Genomic DNA, 19313 nt, shown 5'->3' with positions numbered 1-19313 from the left:
AAGATGGCTGTGGCACACCACTGAGAGCAAAACAACCCATACCATGTCATGTAAAATACACTTGGACAGATGAGAATAACCAATCAAAACTTATTTACAACCAGTATATTGGGCTCAGCTATTGTACAGAAACAAAGTGCTCATGTAGAAAAAAAGAGGCACAACTTGACACCCCATTACTAGAATGTATGTCACAATGGCAGAACATTTCCACATGGCCATGAGCCTTGTCAATTTCAATGACAGGGAAACCTCCAGAAACAAATCTGAAATTGTACATATTGGAGTTTGCTGACAATTTCCATTCCTGGCTCAAGAGCATTCAGTTGCATTGCAATATTTTGAAGTTGCAAGATGACTAAACAAATGTGAATTAAGTCTAACACACTAAAGCAGAAGTGAATTTTCCCCAAGACCATCCCAACACTGATGGTGTACACGGCTGATGTCCATCAGGCCCAACTACCGTGGTAAACACAAAAGGACCATCATCCAGTATCAACACAAGTGACCCAACGTACCCATCCCAAAATGTCTAGACATCCAATGCAAGTTGGTTATAGCAAAATCTACCAATACTAAAATGCTACACAAATACAAGAGAAATGGATAATTTCTAGTTTCTTTATTTTATTTTTTTTGCTATTTCCAGTCAGGTAACAAAGGCCTCGAGTGAACAAAATAAATTTGCAACTTAAACCACACCACCCACCCCCCTTTAGAGTCGAGTCCCCCATAGAACCTTACTGAAAAAAAGTTGCTTGCACAACATTTAGAGAAGCCTAACCTATTATTGGAGACAGATACAGGCTTCAACACTTTATTGTAGGTTGCCAATGACAGCCAGACGACGCTGGCTGCTATTGTGGTACAGAGGTATTCAAGCACAGGCCATGACATCCCTTCCACTTCTATACAACACAGACTGGCATTTTGAAGAGAAAAATCACTGAAGTTTCCTTTTATTCTGTGTTTATTCTTTAGGTGATCTGAAATGTTTCCGGTGGTACTCAAAGCCTGTTAAGTGCTAGCTACCACCACCCCAGCATGTGACGTTGAGGGGGGATGGGGCATTAATCTGGGGGGCTAATGACCGCGTCTGCACAGCAAAAGGACCATGGTAGGAAACAGTATGGCACCCAGAGAAGGGAACACGAGATTTGGGCTGTCGTCCTTGACACTCCAACTCAAACTCATTTTCCCCCCAAAAGGCATAAGTTCTGCTCTCTTCATTCTAAGGAATATAAAAAAAATCATACAAAAAACTGGATCCCATCATTTTCTGAACATTCAGGAATGTAAGTGGCAAGAATAAATTCTCAAAGGCAAAACAAAGAGGAATGACCAAAGTAATTGGAAATATAGAAAATAAAAACAAAACCTCAGTGATTCGGCAGAACGCCAACCAATCCAATGAGAAAAAATAATTTCTTTAAAAAGTCCAGCACAGTATTGGAAGGAGGAAAAAAGGAATAAATCACAAAAATGATTTGAGGTTGTTGGTGAAGGCCATAGCTTTGGTGACAATTAGAATAAAACCAATGCGATAGAGATTTGTAATAGTGGAGCATGTTTGCAGCCTGAGCAGCGCTGGTCCCTCTTTATTTGCTGGTCATGGCTTTGATGGCTACAGCGGCCTCCTCACCCATGGCAGCCAGCACACTGACCTGTGAGAGAGGAGGGGGAAAAAACAAAATCAACAAATGAACACAAGTTCCACATCAACACAACCTGTCAATTCACTACAATTATGGATCACGTTCATGTTTAGGATCATGGCTCAAAACATTTTGTAAACAAATGAACACAAGTTTCATATGAAGACAACAATGCTGTAGGTTGGTATTGGAAAGTGGTGGGGACAACATTTCTAGGGAATAAAGGGGACAAACTTATTTTTTTTTTACATTTTATTTTCTAAAAAGTAGCGGGGACAAAGAGTCTCAACTGGTATGAATAGTTGCCCACCACCCACCCCACAAACTACATCCATGACAACCTGTTCATTCACTTCAATTATGGATCATGCGTTTGTGAAATAAAGTTGTAGACAGATCGCAGAGACCCTTCACTGACTGAACAATGCAGCCATCTGTGAACTCATATTCCACTAGATCGCGTCAACTCGTTATCCATTCAGCTGGAACTGATCAGCATAACATGTACACACTTGTCCAGACCAAGAGAGTCACATACAGCATTAACACTAGCTACCGTACTTAGCCTTCAGACAATTGAACACCATTGAATGACCACAACCAGGAACAGTATGCCAGGCTAGTAATGGGATTTGGAATCGACCCTTGTCCACACCTTAAAGGGACAATCTAAGAAAACTAGGTCCAACATCTGTTTATGCAGCAGGAACGAAACCAATTTTTTAAAACCGCCTTAAGTTTGAATCTTTAAGTTTTGTGTCAAAACAATTTAAGACAAAACTTAGCTATGCAACAACCCACTCAAGACATGGGCAAGGCAAAAGTGTTATTAAAACGGTTACACAATTGCAAACAGAACACATCCCATCCTCAGTATCTACTTAACACTGATACATATGGCAGGCATACACTGCATTACACGTAGTTAACACTCCAAAACAACTTGTTTTTCAGGGTATTTGTTACAGTCCCTGGAGCTTGTCTTCCATATTTAAAATCACAAAACGTGATCCAATTTTCAAACTAGTATACACGTAAGACAAGATCAAGTTAGATCACCATCTCCTGTATTACTGGAATGTTGGCAGTCACTGGAAGCTTCACTTATCCACAACAAAGGTAGCAGGCAGCAATCACAATGTAAAATTACTTGAACAGTTAGCTCTCTGGTCAAATCACCTGATATCAAATGACTAAATACCAGGGGTGATGGTGAAAAAAAATCCTGAGCCTGAACTTTTCCCCCTGCTCTAACGACGACAAGATACTGCAAAAGTGACGTAACGTAGGCCTATTTTGACACATTATTCAAACATTTAATAGCCTGTGTATGACCATTATTCAAGCCTGATAGTAGAAGAAAACTGAACCTGTAACACTTTCTGAAATAAGAATAACCTAATGGCTAATTATTATCAATGTTTTTATTTTTGCAAACTCTGAAGCCTGAAATCAGGCACGGAGCCTGAATACCATCAGCCCTGAAATACAAAAAGAATCAGCCCTAGAAAAAGTGCATCGGCATCGTCTAACGAAACTTGAAACAATACCTCAGTGTGCTGCCACTGAACACACCCAACAACTTCAATATCCACCAATCTACAGTCTAAAACACATGAACCATGTAAACCTCAAGTGAAGGGTGACTAGACAAGCTTGTGTGCAACACTCACCATGATCTCTTCGCCAGCCTCAGTCTTGTTTTCAATTTCCTTGCCCAGATCACCTTCGGGCAGGCGGAGGTCTTCGCGCACGTCACCGTTGTCCATAAGCAGAGACAGAAATCCGTCTGTGATTGAGAGAAGCTGCAACAAGACAAAAAGGCATGAGGTTACTCCAGATGCATCATGCATGGGGTGTGTACCTGGACTTGCAAAGAAAACTGGGGGTGCATTGACTGAAGGAAAAGCACAACTTGGTTTGCCATCCAGAAGACAAGCCTGTGCACTCGATAAACAGCTGAAAAGGCCGTTAGACCAACCTGGTAGTCACTCCTTTTGATGTTGGGCACATCCATGTTGTGAGTAGAGGGGCAAATATCTTCATATTTCTTTCCGTTGAAAATGTCTATGCCAACCATGTGAACCTACAAATAAAAAAGGTTCAAAAGTTTTAAGATGAGCCAGGGAAACTAGAATGGATAATAAAAAGCAAAAGGCAGACGAAATGAGTATATATGTGTATAAAATATAAAAACTGCATAAAACTGGTTCTTGCATCAGACTGTACTGCTCAGAGAGCCAGACAAGATAATGACATGGATTTTACCTTTGCGTGACCATGCTTGCCGGTTTTGGAGGTGGACATCTCGACTATCTTGCAGGGACGTCCCTTCAGGACCACAAAGCCGTTTTTGCGCAGGGCGCTGCACTGCTGGGGGTAGGTGGTGGAGGCCCCGGCATCGCCAGTTGTGAAATCAATATCTGGATCTGCCATTATGGGGTCTTTAAGAGGAACTAAGAGAGAAAAAGTAAAGATCAATTATTGACAATTGGGGATTATGGATAACAGTATGCTTGCACTCAACAGCTGTCCCAAGAAACGCAGACGCCACCAGTTAAGTGATGACAAATTCGCCGATGATTGCGTGACGTCAAAACAAGCAGGCGTCTTGGTAAATGTAGCCATGCCGTGCTTGTTTGCAACTGATCAAATTCCCACGGGCAATACATGCAGAGTACTAGAGCTATCCATAGCTTAGATACAGAAAAAGTCGGTAGGCAAAGTGACACATAATTCAATGAATTCGCTACACGCATTGTCCACGTGTCCCTGTTTGGACTAAGCTTTACTGGAAAACAGAAACTCGGCCAAATCGCTAACCTGCCGCATAATGACTCAAATTTAGAGGGACCTGCATACTTGACATGTCAACACAGGCACCATAGTTAACACAAATTTAAGAGGCAGCTTTAACATTCTGGTACTTCAACTTAGCAAAACCTTTTGATATGACAATACAATTGGGTACACTAGGCCGGAGTCATAAGGAATGTTACAAGTGGTAACAAAATCATGCCACCAAAATAATTATATACTACACGTGAACACTTTGGTAATGCGGCTGTTCTTAACCTAATACGGCAATTTGGTGGGCAACAATTCCACAAACTAAATAACTTTGTTAGTACTTGTGTGGAATAGCTAGGTGGCTAATAAACTAACTAGCTAGGCTTTTAACCATTGGAAGCCACGCTGTACCTTTACCATTACACCCTTCATCCACAATAGATGCTACCACTCCAACTAGATCACCACAGGAACAGTTAATCATTCAGGACATAAAATCCCAACCATAGTTCATTTTTCAGAGATGGTGAACACTTACGTTTCTAATGGGCCAGGCCACTGGGCAAGCGTGACATGAGCAGCTAAGTAAACTAGCCAATGTTAGCAGAAGAGGCTAACATTAAGTTATGGTGAACATGCGCTACGATGATGTGTAGCATACAGTTCATTCAACGTAGAACGAATACGATCTTCGTTTACCTTAAACCAAAAGGGAAGATGAGGGAAAAACAGCCAGCCAAGGATAAAGGCGGCGTCTCAAATCCACCACAATGGCAACTAATATCCACACCTGAACTTATAGTGCTTTCATCAATTCGCTAACCAGCTAGCATGACAAGTCAGTAAGCTAGGGCGCGGAAGGCCTCATGCCTGATTTTCGTTTATCAATCGCAGAGGCAGCTTGCTAGACACTAAAATGGATCCACACCCAAATGCCTTTAAGCCAGACCATGGCAAAATCCTAATGCCAAAGTACTTTACGAAGTGTGTCCTACCTGGGTTGATAACCCCGACGTACAATGTACGGCTTTTGGAAAGTAAAAGCAATAAATAAGAAAGTATTTTCCAGATGAGAGAAGCATGCGCCATGCAACACTTACCGCACAAGAGAAAAGGAGCGTAAATGCGCAAGCGCGCCCAATTTTACTGCAACAACCGTGTGGTGGGCGGACCAACTCCCTCTCTGTTTCCGCAGTTGAACGTAAGAGTCCCTCAATGCTTCAAAGTAAGTGTTTCCATTACAGTATTATGATGATGATTAAATTATTTCTACAACTATAATGATAGTCTTAAACATACTCTACAGCTTATGTGTAATAAAATATCGAACTGTCCTGATTCACTGCATAAAACAGTTTTCACCAGGAGGCCCATAGCCATATTAGGCCTATGTTTTTGTCATGGGCACAGTGTCTGCCTAGGCCTACTCGCTAGTCGTCGCTGTCCTCATGCAAGCATACATTGGATACTACCAAAGATTCTCTATTCTAAATGCATATAAACCGTCTCTGGTACTACTAGTTCTAACTAATAGAACTAATGTAGGCATAAAACACTCTCTTATGTGGCTTGGAAATTGATGTTGATATGACACATGAGAAACAGACAAAATTAACTTGATATTTATTCCTGTGTGTGTGTGTGTGTGTTTATTAATTGTTAGTTTATAAATATAAATATCGATATGCCTATTAACAAGCCATTGATACTACTACTACTGATCTACTTACTTTCATGTTTTCCACATTGGCTTACAATTTCCAACTCCTGGGTGAAATAATTAAGAGCAAAAACACAAGTAAAACATTTGTGCACTTTATTGCTAAATGATAATGTTTGATGCAGAATTCACGGAAACCTTTGCAGGACCCAGACTTTATCATTAGGCCTAGGCCTATATAATGTCCATTTCTTATCATTGATGACTTCCTCTCGCAAACATAAATAATTTGTGCAAAATAAATCAAAGACCAGGTAATATCACCACAAAAAGAAAAGAGATGTTTGAATAGTATGTTCCCACAGCTCAGAGAAGCCAACAAAACAGAACAAGATGAAAGCATGACCACGTTTTACAGTACTGGTGAAACCTTTAAAACTGGATTACCCTCACATAAAGCACTGATATTTAATAATCTCTGACATTCTAATAGAGATTTCATAGCACTTTCAGACACTAACTAGTCTCATCATAAAATTATATATATATTTTAAAAAAAATGCTGAGGAAAAAAATCACCAGCAGGGAGAAATATTCCAGAAAAAAATATGACGTATGACAGCTACTGAGCAATAACTATGATGGAGAGGAAAAAAACTGAATTGTAAACACAGTGAAACATAATCAGTATTGTTTTCTGCATACCAGTCTGATTGGGGGAAAAGACCAAAGAGGTATATGCAGACACTCCATGTCATTGATAATCCCATGTTTACACTGTTCACTACATAGGCTGTGAGTTACATGGTCTGTTCCTATGGCCCTGACAGGTAAATCAACCCATCAGGCTTCTTTTCTTTTCTTTTTTTTTAAATGAGGGAAGAGTGACCTCAATATAACAAATGCATATTCTGTGCATTACTTACATTAAAATGCATTTTGACATGACAAGGTTGGGTATACAAAAATATGTTCACCCAACAGGAACAGGTTTAGAGAGATCTCTGATTCATCGCAGCCTCAGGTGTCACTGGGATAAGAGAAGCAGTACAGTAGCTGCTGCAGGATTTTCATGATGTCAAGTCTCGGTGAAACAAAGTAGATGTTCCCGTTTGTTTCTCAAGGCCAGACATAAGGCAGTGGTCAAGGGCATGGCGTACTGTATTTCCCTCATTCTCCGTGTCCCATCATCATAAGAAAAGTCAGTATGGTGCTATACAAAAAGCCTCACTAGTAACAAACCATTATGTGCATTTTACAATAATATCTGTCTTTTCCCAGGAAAGGATGTCTAATTATTCAAAGGAATTTGTACTGTGACAATCTAGTAATAATTAATTGCTAAACATATTACAAAAATGTACATTTGACATTGTTAATTGAGATATGTCCAGATGTAATCAAAGAAAACTGAAATCAACACATTATAAAACTCCATAGAAATGAGCGTAGAATTACAAAGAAAAACAGCAGGCAGTGCATGAAAGAAATATCCCATCATATATTTTGGTGCTATGACTTGATAAATTCACGTTGGTGGGGGAAATGAAGAACTCGCAGACATGCTAAAATGGTCTGTGGATACACGCACACATGCTCTCACTCACGCACACACATACACACAGTTTCACAGTCTTGTACTTATAAATACTAGTAAATAACAATTACTTTTGATTTCATTGTGTTAATTCATTGTGATATGATTTATATTTCACCTAATCTTTATTCCCAATGACTAAGAAACCATTCTTGGCTCCTCATAAAAGGAGTAGCTGCTATAGTTTTTTGGCTCAGATGTCACTGCAGTCCAAAGGTTCTGTTTTTATTTACTCATTGGCACAATTTATGTCACCTCTTTTATATCAGTTTATTCCACTAGTCATCATGACCCGTTGTTAATTAGCTGTTTGAGATCGCAAGTGTATGATCATTTGGATAGATAAATCTTCTCATGACTTAACAAAATGTGTGGATAAGTATTAGAAAAAGAACAGAAAAGAAATAAATGAAATTAACGAGGTAGGTTAGAAGGAAGCTCTACTGTACAAATGATAACTCCATTTACATTTTCTTCCAAACCCACAGAATTCAGATATCCTCAATGCTACTTCCTTTTAGTGCACATATTTGAGGATGATTTCACCCATTCAGCTGCACAGATGAGTTCTCTCTGATGGACATACAAGATGAACATTGATCGTGAAGGGGGAGTATGAGAGTTCATTCCATTAGATAGAAGGGGCACAATAAGAACTGAGAATACAGTATTACTATATCAACAAACTCAACCAGTCCCCCTCATTGGCCAACCACTTTCCTCAGAGGTGTACTATTCCTACTCTTCTCATTGGCTGGATTTCTGTGGAATATTTGTAAATTTATAGGGGAGTTTTGTTTCGTTTCAGGAAGAGGGAAGGCCAGATTCGACGGATAACAGTTACCATTGAATTATGAATAGGATACGTATGTAAAATCACTAAGAAACAGCATTATGTTATCTCCAAGGATTAGTTTTTCAGTGATATGGCACTGCTTTTCAGACAAAAGAAAAACACACGTTCAAACACTCAAACATGCACATTCACAGACACACTCCAAAAAGGCTACTGTGAAGAATTTCAGGGAAAGTCTTACAACAAAATGGTTACAGTCAGTGATGTGTTTCACAACAGACAAGGTTCAGACATTTTGAAGTTTAATACACATATCCTGTAGCAATATCCCTTTTCTATCACTGGTATAAATGTACAACCCTACTGCAGAACGCATGGGATCAAAAGTGTCATTTTATGTGCACTAAACCTTTTTAAGTAAAGAGACTTAATTTGAAGCATGGAACATCATTCTGAAGTCCAAATGAGCTGAAATAAATATTTGAATAGAAAAACTTAAGGAAGGATGATCTTGTTTTATGAAGCAAAAGTTTAGGAGAAGGACCTTTATTTTGTAATGGACATATCCATATCTGGTCATGGACTCATGAGTCCCTCTTCTATGAAGTTAAGTTACTTGTTGGGGATTGCAGCGTACCCATTAATCCTGATGGTTCTTCAAATATCCAAGAAATCTGGTTCCACCTTTTAATTCCCCTTTCACAAACTTTGGCAAACTGCAAACTCTCCCAAATCTCATCAACAACTGATCGGCTGCTGCTGCTGATGATGATGTTGAATTGATGGCTGACAACAATTTACCAGTTCATCATGGAGTTTCTGTTCAGGGTCATAAAGAAAACTTGGCTGCTTCCTCCTGAACGAACGGAGGCAAAGAAGACCTGGAGGAGAAAGTGAAGAGGAGAACAATGAGACTGAATGTGTGTCAGGGTAGTACACTGTAAAACATTGCAAGCCAGTTAAACGTAAAAAGGTAAGTTGCCCTGCTGCCTTAAGTCTGTAAGTTAACTCAACTCGAGGCTTTCTCAAGTTCAGTTAACTTACAAACTTAAGGCGGCAGGTCAACTTACTTTTTTACATTTACCTGGTTGCAATGTTTTACAGTGTATGCGCTGACGTGGCAACAATTACAGACTTCCTAACAACTGTAGAAGTGTAAGCTTAGGTGCAGTACTCATAATACATTGTCTGATTAGAGATTATATTATAGTATAGTATGTACCTGTCTTTTTAAAATGTATTTTTTGACGTAATGCTTTTTCAATTTTACTGTAAAAGGACAGTGAAGATATGACAGTAAAGTGGTGGTAGAGAGATGGGGTAGGGATGGGAAATGACCCAGGCATGACTCGAACCTGGGTCCCCATGTACAGTATGTGGTATAGGGTGTTCTATGCGGTGCGCCACAGCACACCAACTGTCTTTTAACTGTCTTTAGATAGTTAGTTACAAATACTAGACCCACAATTACTAAAAGAAATAAAAAATATGGACAAAATGTTACTAGACATTAAAAAACGGATCTACCTTGTCATTCCTCTCAGAAAGGAACTTTAGTCGCTGAGCTCGCTTGTGCATGAAAACTCCGTCGAGGTGTCCCGTTTCCACGGAGCGGATCTCAATGGCTTTCTCTCCCCAGCCCATGATCTGGTTGGAGTGGATGTAGGCTGAAGAGGATGACAAACAGGAATGGGAGAAGGAAGGGAAATGAAGGGAGTGATAGAGAAAAGAGAGAGAGAGACAGAGACAGACAGAGAGAGAGAGAGAGACAGAGACAGACAGACAGAGAGAGAGAGAGAGAGAGAGAGAGAGAGAGAGAGCATAACAAAGGAGAACGCTGGCAGCAGAAAAGGCAGCACTTGCATGTACACGTCTGTGTCAACCCCACCCCCTACTTTGGCGACTTCTGACACCTCTGAGCCGACGTTAGGACCTACGGTCCACCTGTCCATTGCCAGTGGCCAGCCAAACTCAAAGCTAACCCACTTTTATCAGGAGACGATTATTGCAGCAGTTTCTGAGCAACGCAAAAAAGGCAGAGGAAGTCTTATGGCAGACTTCTGCGTTGGCACATGAAGAGGTCTAGAAAATCGTGAGTATCTTATTGGACGGAACCTTTCTAGCTATGGGCAAAGGGCACCACTCTAGAGTAAGGAACACTAAATGGGTCCTCTGTGAAGAGAGATGGCCAGATGAGAGGCTTGGACACTGAAACGGGATGATGCCAAATCATCTTTGCACAGCTAAATAGTGGAAATATTTTTCAGAAATGTGATCATTAAAAATCACGATACCATTTATTAGTATGCTTACGATACTTATTACCTTTTAAAACTATTGTCAGTTGTAAATGAATGAATTCAGGGTTTGTGCTGCATAGACAATAGGCATGATAGTTTAGTTTTAGAGCCAAAACATTGTTAATTAATACACCATCAAGCCTCAAGACTTTTGAAAATTTAACACATACACAAAAAACATTCAAAAAATTCTCAAAGGACAAAATGGAGACGAATATTAAAATCCAAACATGTTAGTATTATGCAAGAAATGCTAGCACACAAAAGTAAAAAATACACATTATTCATGGGGACATTTAGATTGCCATCAACATTATTGACCAAATTCACACAGCAGCCATTTTGCTCTGACGTCATACTCAGGGCCCAGCCTGAATGTTTAAAGCTCTAGCTAGATTAGGTCTGCAGACTGCCATGCCATCATTAGCTAAACTCACATAACGACAGACTAACTACAATGTAGCGAGTTGTTTTATTTTATTTGAACATCCCACCCCGTTTCCACCCTCAGTATGGTCATGGCAAGATGGATGAATTTGGTCAATCAACAGAGACATGCCAGAGACCTTCTAAATAGGAAATCTAGAAGGACTTGAAACATGCCATGAAGCTAATGATGTGACTGAAAGACAATGTTTGTTCCCCCCAGTTATCCTGCGTGTGATTCTTCAGATATTTTCTCTGTACATTCATATACGTACTTAAATTTTCATTAAAAAAATATACATATAAGCACACACAATTACAATGGGCTCCCATTGCACATTTGAGGACACGTTTTATTTAGCTATGGGAAGTTGAAGTCCCTTTGAACGTTTCTCTTTTCTCTGTTCCAAACAGAGGCTCCTTTATGGGCTTGTCTCGCTCAAGACGTGTCACAAAAACACCGGAGACAATTAATTTATCTCAAAGCAACTTCCAAGCCTCTTTTAAAGAAGGCTAATCTAACATGTGATAGAGAGAACTTGTCTATGAATCAACACAAATAACATAAAAGGAATGACAGACAAAACATACAGTAACACATAACAGAGGTGAGAGAGCATGCGCACGCGTGTGTCTGTGTGAAAGAGGTGGAGATTCTGGGTTCAAAAAGTAAATATCCTGCCATATCCTGTTTGTGTGTGTGTGTGTGTGTGTGTGTGTGTGTGTGTGTGTGTGTGTGTGTGTGTGTGTGTGTGTGTGTGTGTTTGCGTGTGACTGTTGCGCGGATGCTGCTCTACCTGCAGCACATACAGTACAACACAACTCTGTGGCAAGGTAAAGAGACAAGAGTAGTGGTGGGGACTGTCAGCCAGGGGCTCACTGCTGCACCTAACTCTGAAGCAAACGAGGCAAACAAACAAAAAAGAGAAGGGAGGTGAAGGAAGGAAGGCAGGAAGGAAGGCAGGAGCGCTTTTTTCTCTCTCTCTCTTGTTGTGTCCACTGAAAGCCAGAAACAACCACAGAAACCTACCAACAGAGGTGGGCATCTCTCCCCACTGAAGCACCACGTCTTTAGTGATCCTGCCGTAAGTGTTCACATAGACCCCCTCATCTTCATAACACAGAAGCATCTCCATCCCGTCGGTCTTGGGGAGCACCACAATGGCGTGAGGGGTGACACTGCCCTGAATCTGGGGGGGAGGGAGGGATGGGGAAGGAGGGGGACATGAACATGGGGGGGGAGGGGGGTGGGAAATGAGCCTTTTTTTTTGGTTGTCAAGAGCGATCCGCAGTGCACAACACAATCCACCACCGACCCCCACCGTCAGGTGCCCCCTCGCAGCGCAGCTTTCTGTTTTGTTCTTTCTTTCGTTGTCTTGTCTCTCTGCCATATCCACATAATCGCACCCCCCCCCTTTTCTTGGCATAATCTCTTTCATTTTGTTTGTTTTCCTTTGGTCTTTTTTTCTGTCAGTGATGACCAGCGCTTCTCCCGATGAGAAACTGCTGCAACAATGACATCTCCCACTATGTCCTCCAGCTACCATGGAGGGCTCATGACAAACACGGTCTGGGGAACGAGATGAGCTGGAGCACTACAGCACTAGGGAGGTTGTCTTCACTGCACGTACCCAAACGCTCTTGGCTGCTTTGATTATATATATATTTTGCCCTGACATCTGATGCGCCTGACTTAAATAAAATGTCATGGAGCGGGGAGAAGTTATTCAGACGTTAATTAAAGGCACAGTGTCTATTAAGAAATACATACACGTTAACATACATGATGCATACATATATAACATGTAGCACATATGGCGTATAATGTATAACACAAAATATATCACTATACTGATCAATCAATGTCATTTCATTTAATTAATTATAATATGCTAATTTGTATTTTTCAAAAATAATAGAGAAAGGGCAAAATAGTATTACATCACAAATGGAAATATTTCCTCATGCAATGTGGCATTCAAAGACAAAGCACATTTTTATGTTATTTACGTGTACGGAAATACACATTTATTCTAACTAAATAATTCTTCCCTTTGGATAAAATCGTCAGATAAATGTATCAAGAGAATTTGTCTCTCCCTGTAGATATACATATAGTATTGGTGGGAGGGGGCAAGAGGGCAGGTTATATGCACTCCCTTCCCACCACTTACATGAGACGGGATGTAGATATCGTATGGGTTTCCAGAGTCCACGTCGATCACATGGAAGCCCACACTGGAGCCATAGATGACCTTTAACCTCTGGCCTTCCTCCACCGTCAGGTCCACCAGCTGAGGCTTGTGCTGCAGATCTGTGAAAGACTAAAGGATGGAAATGGGGGAGATACCTATTATTATCAAAAGTTGAAGGTTCCGAAAACATGGCACACTGATTACTGTTCTTTTTTCTTATTTTATTTATTTGAATGAACTCATTTCTTCCCTGAAAGAAATACAAATATTTTTTTATAAAGTCCCCCAAGGGAAGTACTATGAACACAAACCAGGATTTCCCTTGTCTTGCCTCAAGACATAGCTTCCGGACCGCTGATGTAACGTCTTTGCACTTTCATTTAATTCCAAATTGCTAAGTAATCTCAACAGAACTATTAAATTCTGATTTATCAATTTGGAATTAAAAACATCATGCAAACATGGTCATTAAAAAAATAGATGGCACAATAGTTTTAAAGACAGAATTATGCACATGCTCACCTTAAAGGCCATAAACTTGTGGTATGGCTTTGGGGCCCAGGCATATATCTCCACCGCATTCTTCAGGGCAATCACCAGGAACTTAATCCTTTCATATTTCACTGACAGACAAAAGATTTATTCAAGTTATTAAATCCATTTGTGCAGATCACTCATTGCTGATAAGACTCGACTACATTCCAGCAACATTGCTATGACATTACAGACATGGTCATTACAATTGTGGGTGACAGTAAGGTTATAACTTGGGCTCTGCACAAAGGCGTTCAGCCTTCCAAATGGTGCAATGGTTAATGAAGTGTAGTGTCATTGTACAGTGTTGTGTAAGTGACCTTGGGTGTGCTTCTAAATGAAATGTGCTTCAAAATGAAATGTATTATTATTATTATCATTAATGTGAAGAGTTTTATCAAGTAGATATAGTTCACTGTTACAGATGAAATGACCACACTCGTGGTATGATATTACACTACTAGTGTTGTAATTACATCTGTAACAGTACTTTTACTCTGTACCCTCTACAGTACTTTTACAACTCTTGTTGAACTTTAAAACATAACGTACCAACTTTGTAGTGAACACATCCTTCCAATTCTCCTACAGTGATCCATCCTTGTTTCTTCTCCACCTCTGGGTCATTGTGCAGGATCCGGTTCCTCAGCCAGGACAAGTAGTACACCCTTAACTTATTCTTTTTGCCTGAACAGAGACAGGTGGAGCACTTAACTTCACAATACCCATATAGAAATCAAAGCCAACAGGCTTTCATTTGTCCCCAGCGCCATTTCCCTGTTAAATTGAGATCCTTACTGATTAATTACATGATCTGATCTCTGGTGTTGTTTACGGTATTTTACTGTGTGATGATGTTTCTTATTTTATTTATTCAGTCATGATTTTTTTTTCATTATTCATGGTGTTTATTGTATAACCCTATTTGTGGTCCTTTTATCCTTTTATTGACCAATTGAACTTAATGTCTGTCTTGTTGACAACAAGGTTATAAGGGAGGCTCTACGGGGGTGAAGGGGTCAACCTCACTCACCAAACAAAAAGGTGTTTTAAACAAAGAGTTAGAGTATTTTTGTGGAATAAAGTGGAGAACTAGGTGACGTAGGGATGTGATGGCATATGTGTATGTGATATCTGTTACATGTTTTTGTATGTCTTGTCCTCTTCCATCAGGGACCATGTTGGAAATAAGTGTGTTCACTTTTACATGTTATCCCTTGGATACCTTTTTGTCTTTCTATATCCATAAATAAACCCAACCTCACTCACCTGAAATGGTGACCAGAACGTTGAGGCCCTCGAGAACGTCCATCTGTTGAAACCGTCTGCGGTTGATGAGGTTGTAGACCTTCCCCTGACCGCTACGGTCCAGAAGCATCAGCCCATTCTCTGTACCAACCAGCAGGTTCACCCCTGATCAAAGCAAACATTACATGACATGACACTTGACATGAAGGTGGAGAAAGCGCGCACATCAGTGGTACAGGTGCTGGACAAAATAGAGTAACTGAAATAAATGATAGAAGTCCGCAACACTGTTAATGCTCCCAGTGATTTATTTGCACTGGGTGCAAATTAGGTGCAAATAAATCACCGGGAGCATTAACAGTGTTGCGGACTTCTATCATTTATTTCAATGACATGACATGACACTTGACATGACAGCTGATGCTTTTATCAAAAGCGACTTAGTTATTTTGTAGCCACAAAATGCATACCTCTTGTGGTACACTGCAATAGTCATTGAAAAGTTGAAAACTACCATAGTACTACAATACTTTGACATAACACAGGGCCTTTAGTGATGAACTATGACTTGGTCATTGCCATTCTGGTAACAACAAATTTATAACGGCGTGTCTTAACAGGTTACGTTAAGGTATTGGTTACAGTCCCTGGAGCAGTGTGGGCTTAGGTGCCTTGCTCAAGGGAAATTCAGCCATATAGGTAAAAAAAATTATATTCAGAATGTTTTGCATGCATCTACACTGTGTCCCATGAAGATGATGCACCATTCTCACCCCAGAGTGCTGCACACAGGATCTCAGAGTTGAAGCGCTTCTTGTATTTGCGGATCTCTGGGGTGTCGCTGTGCGGCCGGATGTTGGTGGGGTTGACGTTGACCACAGAGATCTTGCGGGCCTCGTTGAGCCGAGCCTGCTCCTGCTCCTCATGCTGCCGCATCAGCTCGTCCGCAAACAGGGCTGAACACAGAACCGAGGAGAAAAGTAAACAAGTTGTGGTTAAGTAGCAGTGGAGTAGCATTAGAGAAGAGTACCCCACTTGACAGGAGTGACTACCGGAGTGAGACGCGAAACACTGTTCAAATTCGCCCATTTTGGTAGGAGTGACAGGTGTCCCTGACAGTTTCCTATCACTTATTTACTTCCAATCAGCTCTATCTGATAAAAGGCATAAAATCTCATAAAATACATACAGTACGCAAAAAGGGACATCTCACCCGAAGCAGAGGTCTCGTCGTTGTCATCGGTGGGGGACGTCTGGTAGACGCGGGGGTCCACAAATGGAGTGAAAGAGGCCTTTGAGCCACTGCCCATCCCATACTGAGACAGCAAAACAAACAGAATCAAGCAGCTAAGCAAATCCACACCGTTTTAAAACAACATTGTAAAAAACATTCAGGAAAGACTGTCCAAAGCTACCCTGAAAAGCCAGACATGAAAAGCATAGTCTGGAATCAGTCATCAAAAGCTAAACTCTGGAATCACCGCTAGGCATTCAAAGGCGTTAATACTGCTCAGCTGCACACGATAGGACAACACAGCTGTGATGACCATGTGATAAACCTGCCCCAACCACTCACTACACGCTACACACAACCAGGGAAAAACTGTTTACACAGATTGTGATGATGTATTGGGATTGAGGACAGCTGCAGTTTACCCCTATGGTGCAAAGCTGGACCAATCTGCCAGGCAAAGAATAATTTGTGTCGCTAGGTGGATCTATCTAGTTTACCAGACTACTGCTAAAGACGACATCCAGGTACCCCCATGCCCTAGCCCAGTGGTTCTCAAACTTTTCCCATCATTCCCCCCCCTTCGGAGGGTCTGGATGCTTCTGAGGTATCTGAGGGGCGTTTGATCAAAAAAGGTTGAGAACCACTGCTATCATCCGTCCTGTGACTCCTCAATGCGAGCCACCATTGATATTGAAACAATAAATGCTCCAACAATTTTCTGGATCGAGACATGGAGGATTCCAGACCTCTGTGTGTGGTGTAGCTCCGCTTAGCTCCACCAGGGGACTCCAGAGCTACACATACACACAGAGGTCTGGTGAGAACCAGGCTAGTGTTGTTTACGTCATAGCCATGGAATCCATGGAGAATGAAATACAAAACTCTGGAACAGGGCCCAAATGTTTGTGAAACACAACATATATTTAGATTATTGGACAATTTAAACACTTAAAATGTAAAATTAATAGACATTTAACTGTGATTGCGCTGTCTAAAGATGGACACTGTACGACCTTTTCAATGGTGACATTCAGACACTGTTAACAATGTGAGAGTGAATCGCAGGGGTTTAATGGTTCACAACTTACAATTCTTGTTCTGACACTGTTCACACAGTGCGATAGCCTCACACAGCGCGATAGCCTCATGACCTGACTAGAATTTCAAATCTGATCTCAATTCAATTCAATTTGATTTTCAATCGATCGATTGGGACGTGGTATAGGGTGTAAGATGCACGACTGACTGAGCCTGAGCCAAAATTCAGCCTGATCCCCAAACAAATCGTACAACTGAAATCTTGTGACAAAATGGGCCAAAAATCGTACAGTGTACACCTGGTTTCACAAGAAACAAACATTCTTGCACAGGATAATTAGGAGATTAGGAGGATAGTGTTCAGAGTTGAATGAACTAGATGTCAGTGTTAATTCACATGTGTCATGGAGGGAGGAAAAAAAGAAAGATGGGATTAACTGGGATAATGAGTATGGAAGACGTCACAGTGTAAACCAGACATTTTAATGCGTACACATAGATGGCGAATGGGAGAGAGAAGGATGAGTGAGAAGAAGAAAGGACAGGGGAAGGAGGAGGAGTGAAAACTTGACAACAGGGGTAAAGGTGAGGAGTCGGCTCAACAGTGCAGTCACTATCGAGGGTTTATTTTGTTAGGTTATGGGTTAGGGTTTAGTGGATCAGGTTAAGGGTGAGGATAAAGGGACTGTGGCTAAAGGGTCACGATGAGGGTTTAGGGGTTAGGACTCGGAGGATGTGTTGTGTTGGGGTCAGAGTTGAACAAAGTAGAAGTGGGAGTACTCTTATGCCTCTTTCCCACTGCTGCTTTTCCGGTAGGCCTACAGTTTAACACAGGGCGACTCGGCCGACATTTTTTCTCTTCGATTGAGCTGTGTCGTGCCCAATTATGAAGCAAAAAGTGGCGGAGGACGAGTCACACTGTGTCGAGCTTCTACTTTATAAAACTCTGATTGGGGTAGAGGAGGGTTGAGGATCAGAGTGGACAGATGTGGATCTCGAATTGAGAGCTACAGACTCCCCCTTCCCATCACCTACTTCTGGCCCAGCGTCCAGGTCCTGCGTAAGCAGACTGGGCCGTCGCCCCGGCCCCGGCCCCAGCCCCGGACCCTCGCCCGGCGTGGCCAAGGGGGAGTGACTTTGCTGCACTAGATCAGGCAGATTGGCGTTACCGGGGAAACCGTTGCTCTCGGCTTGACCCGAGTGCCTTCTGTCCACAAACGTCTGCAGAAAAGGAACAGAGAGAAGGGGCTATTCCACGACTGGCTTTAAGAGAGGAACTGAGAGAAAGAAGGGGCTATTCTACTACTGGCTTTAAGGTCTTTCAGGTGTAGGGGGTGCTGATTATCCGCTTGGCTGAGAAAACTCCCTCAAAGATAAGCCCATGGCACATCCAACCCCACCGGCCCCCGCGCCCGCCCAGCCATGCACTGCTGCTCTATGGGCCCATGCACCACCATGTGGCGAAAGCAGGGGACTGCAGCCATGGGTATGTGACAGCGTCAGCTCATTCACACAGTGTACTATACCAGCTAAGCCGTAAGTGGGCATTGTGGAAACAGGCACAGGTGACCCCCATAGCAAAGTCAAAAAGAACCAGAGAGAGAATGAGAGAGAGAAAAGAATAACACTGTAAAACCAAACAGAAATAAATAAAAGACGTGGATAAAGAAATTGGAGGACAGGTGTTATGTAAGACAGACAGACAGACAGACAGACAGACACACACACACACACACCAGCTAAGTGTACTGTAATGCAATGTAACACACAAGCCTGTTGAAACCTGACACAATGAAATCCATGAAATTGGAGTAACACATGCGCACAGATACACACA

The 19313-nt window shown here is 41.5% G+C and overlaps 2 protein-coding genes across 8 annotated transcripts in view; both read right to left on the bottom strand.

Moving 5' to 3' along the window:
- Positions 1 to 806: 806 nt before the first annotated feature.
- eif5a (eukaryotic translation initiation factor 5A) lies at positions 807 to 5636 on the bottom strand. 2 transcript variants are annotated; one of them, XM_063206635.1, is made up of 5 exons: positions 5549 to 5636; positions 3927 to 4114; positions 3640 to 3744; positions 3332 to 3463; positions 807 to 1667 (listed from the first exon to the last, which is right to left on the bottom strand). In XM_063206635.1, the coding sequence occupies exons 2-5, from the start codon at positions 4092 to 4094 to the stop codon at positions 1602 to 1604; spliced, it is 471 nt and encodes a 156-aa protein (XP_063062705.1). In that variant the 5' UTR covers positions 4095 to 4114; positions 5549 to 5636; the 3' UTR covers positions 807 to 1601. The 2 variants fall into 2 exon arrangements, with proteins under 2 accessions (XP_063062705.1, XP_063062704.1); XM_063206634.1 differs by lacking the exon at positions 5549 to 5636 and adding an exon at positions 5444 to 5540.
- Positions 5637 to 6238: 602 nt separating this feature from the next.
- tnikb (TRAF2 and NCK interacting kinase b) overlaps positions 6239 to 19313 on the bottom strand; it is a 78061-nt gene continuing 64986 nt past the window's right edge. For 4 of the 6 annotated variants that reach the window (XM_063206627.1, XM_063206628.1, XM_063206630.1 and 1 more), the window contains 10 exons: positions 18512 to 18697; positions 16418 to 16520; positions 15978 to 16160; positions 15226 to 15369; positions 14509 to 14643; positions 13945 to 14045; positions 13402 to 13551; positions 12258 to 12417; positions 10029 to 10168; positions 6239 to 9382 (listed from right to left, as the gene is read on the bottom strand). In XM_063206627.1, coding sequence (XP_063062697.1) covers positions 9299 to 9382; positions 10029 to 10168; positions 12258 to 12417; positions 13402 to 13551; positions 13945 to 14045; positions 14509 to 14643; positions 15226 to 15369; positions 15978 to 16160; positions 16418 to 16520; positions 18512 to 18697 — 1386 coding nt within the window. In that variant the 3' untranslated portion in view covers positions 6239 to 9298. The remainder of the gene's footprint in view (positions 9383 to 10028; positions 10169 to 12257; positions 12418 to 13401; positions 13552 to 13944; positions 14046 to 14508; positions 14644 to 15225; positions 15370 to 15977; positions 16161 to 16417; positions 16521 to 18511; positions 18698 to 19313) is intronic. The other 2 variants (XM_063206629.1, XM_063206633.1) reach the window with 1 other exon arrangement.

The sequence above is a fragment of the Engraulis encrasicolus genome, chromosome 9, assembly GCF_034702125.1.
Source record: "Engraulis encrasicolus isolate BLACKSEA-1 chromosome 9, IST_EnEncr_1.0, whole genome shotgun sequence".
NCBI classification, from domain to species: Eukaryota; Metazoa; Chordata; class Actinopteri; order Clupeiformes; family Engraulidae; genus Engraulis; species Engraulis encrasicolus.
Note: the sequence above shows the minus strand (reverse complement) of the source record. Positions and strands in the feature narration are given on the sequence as shown.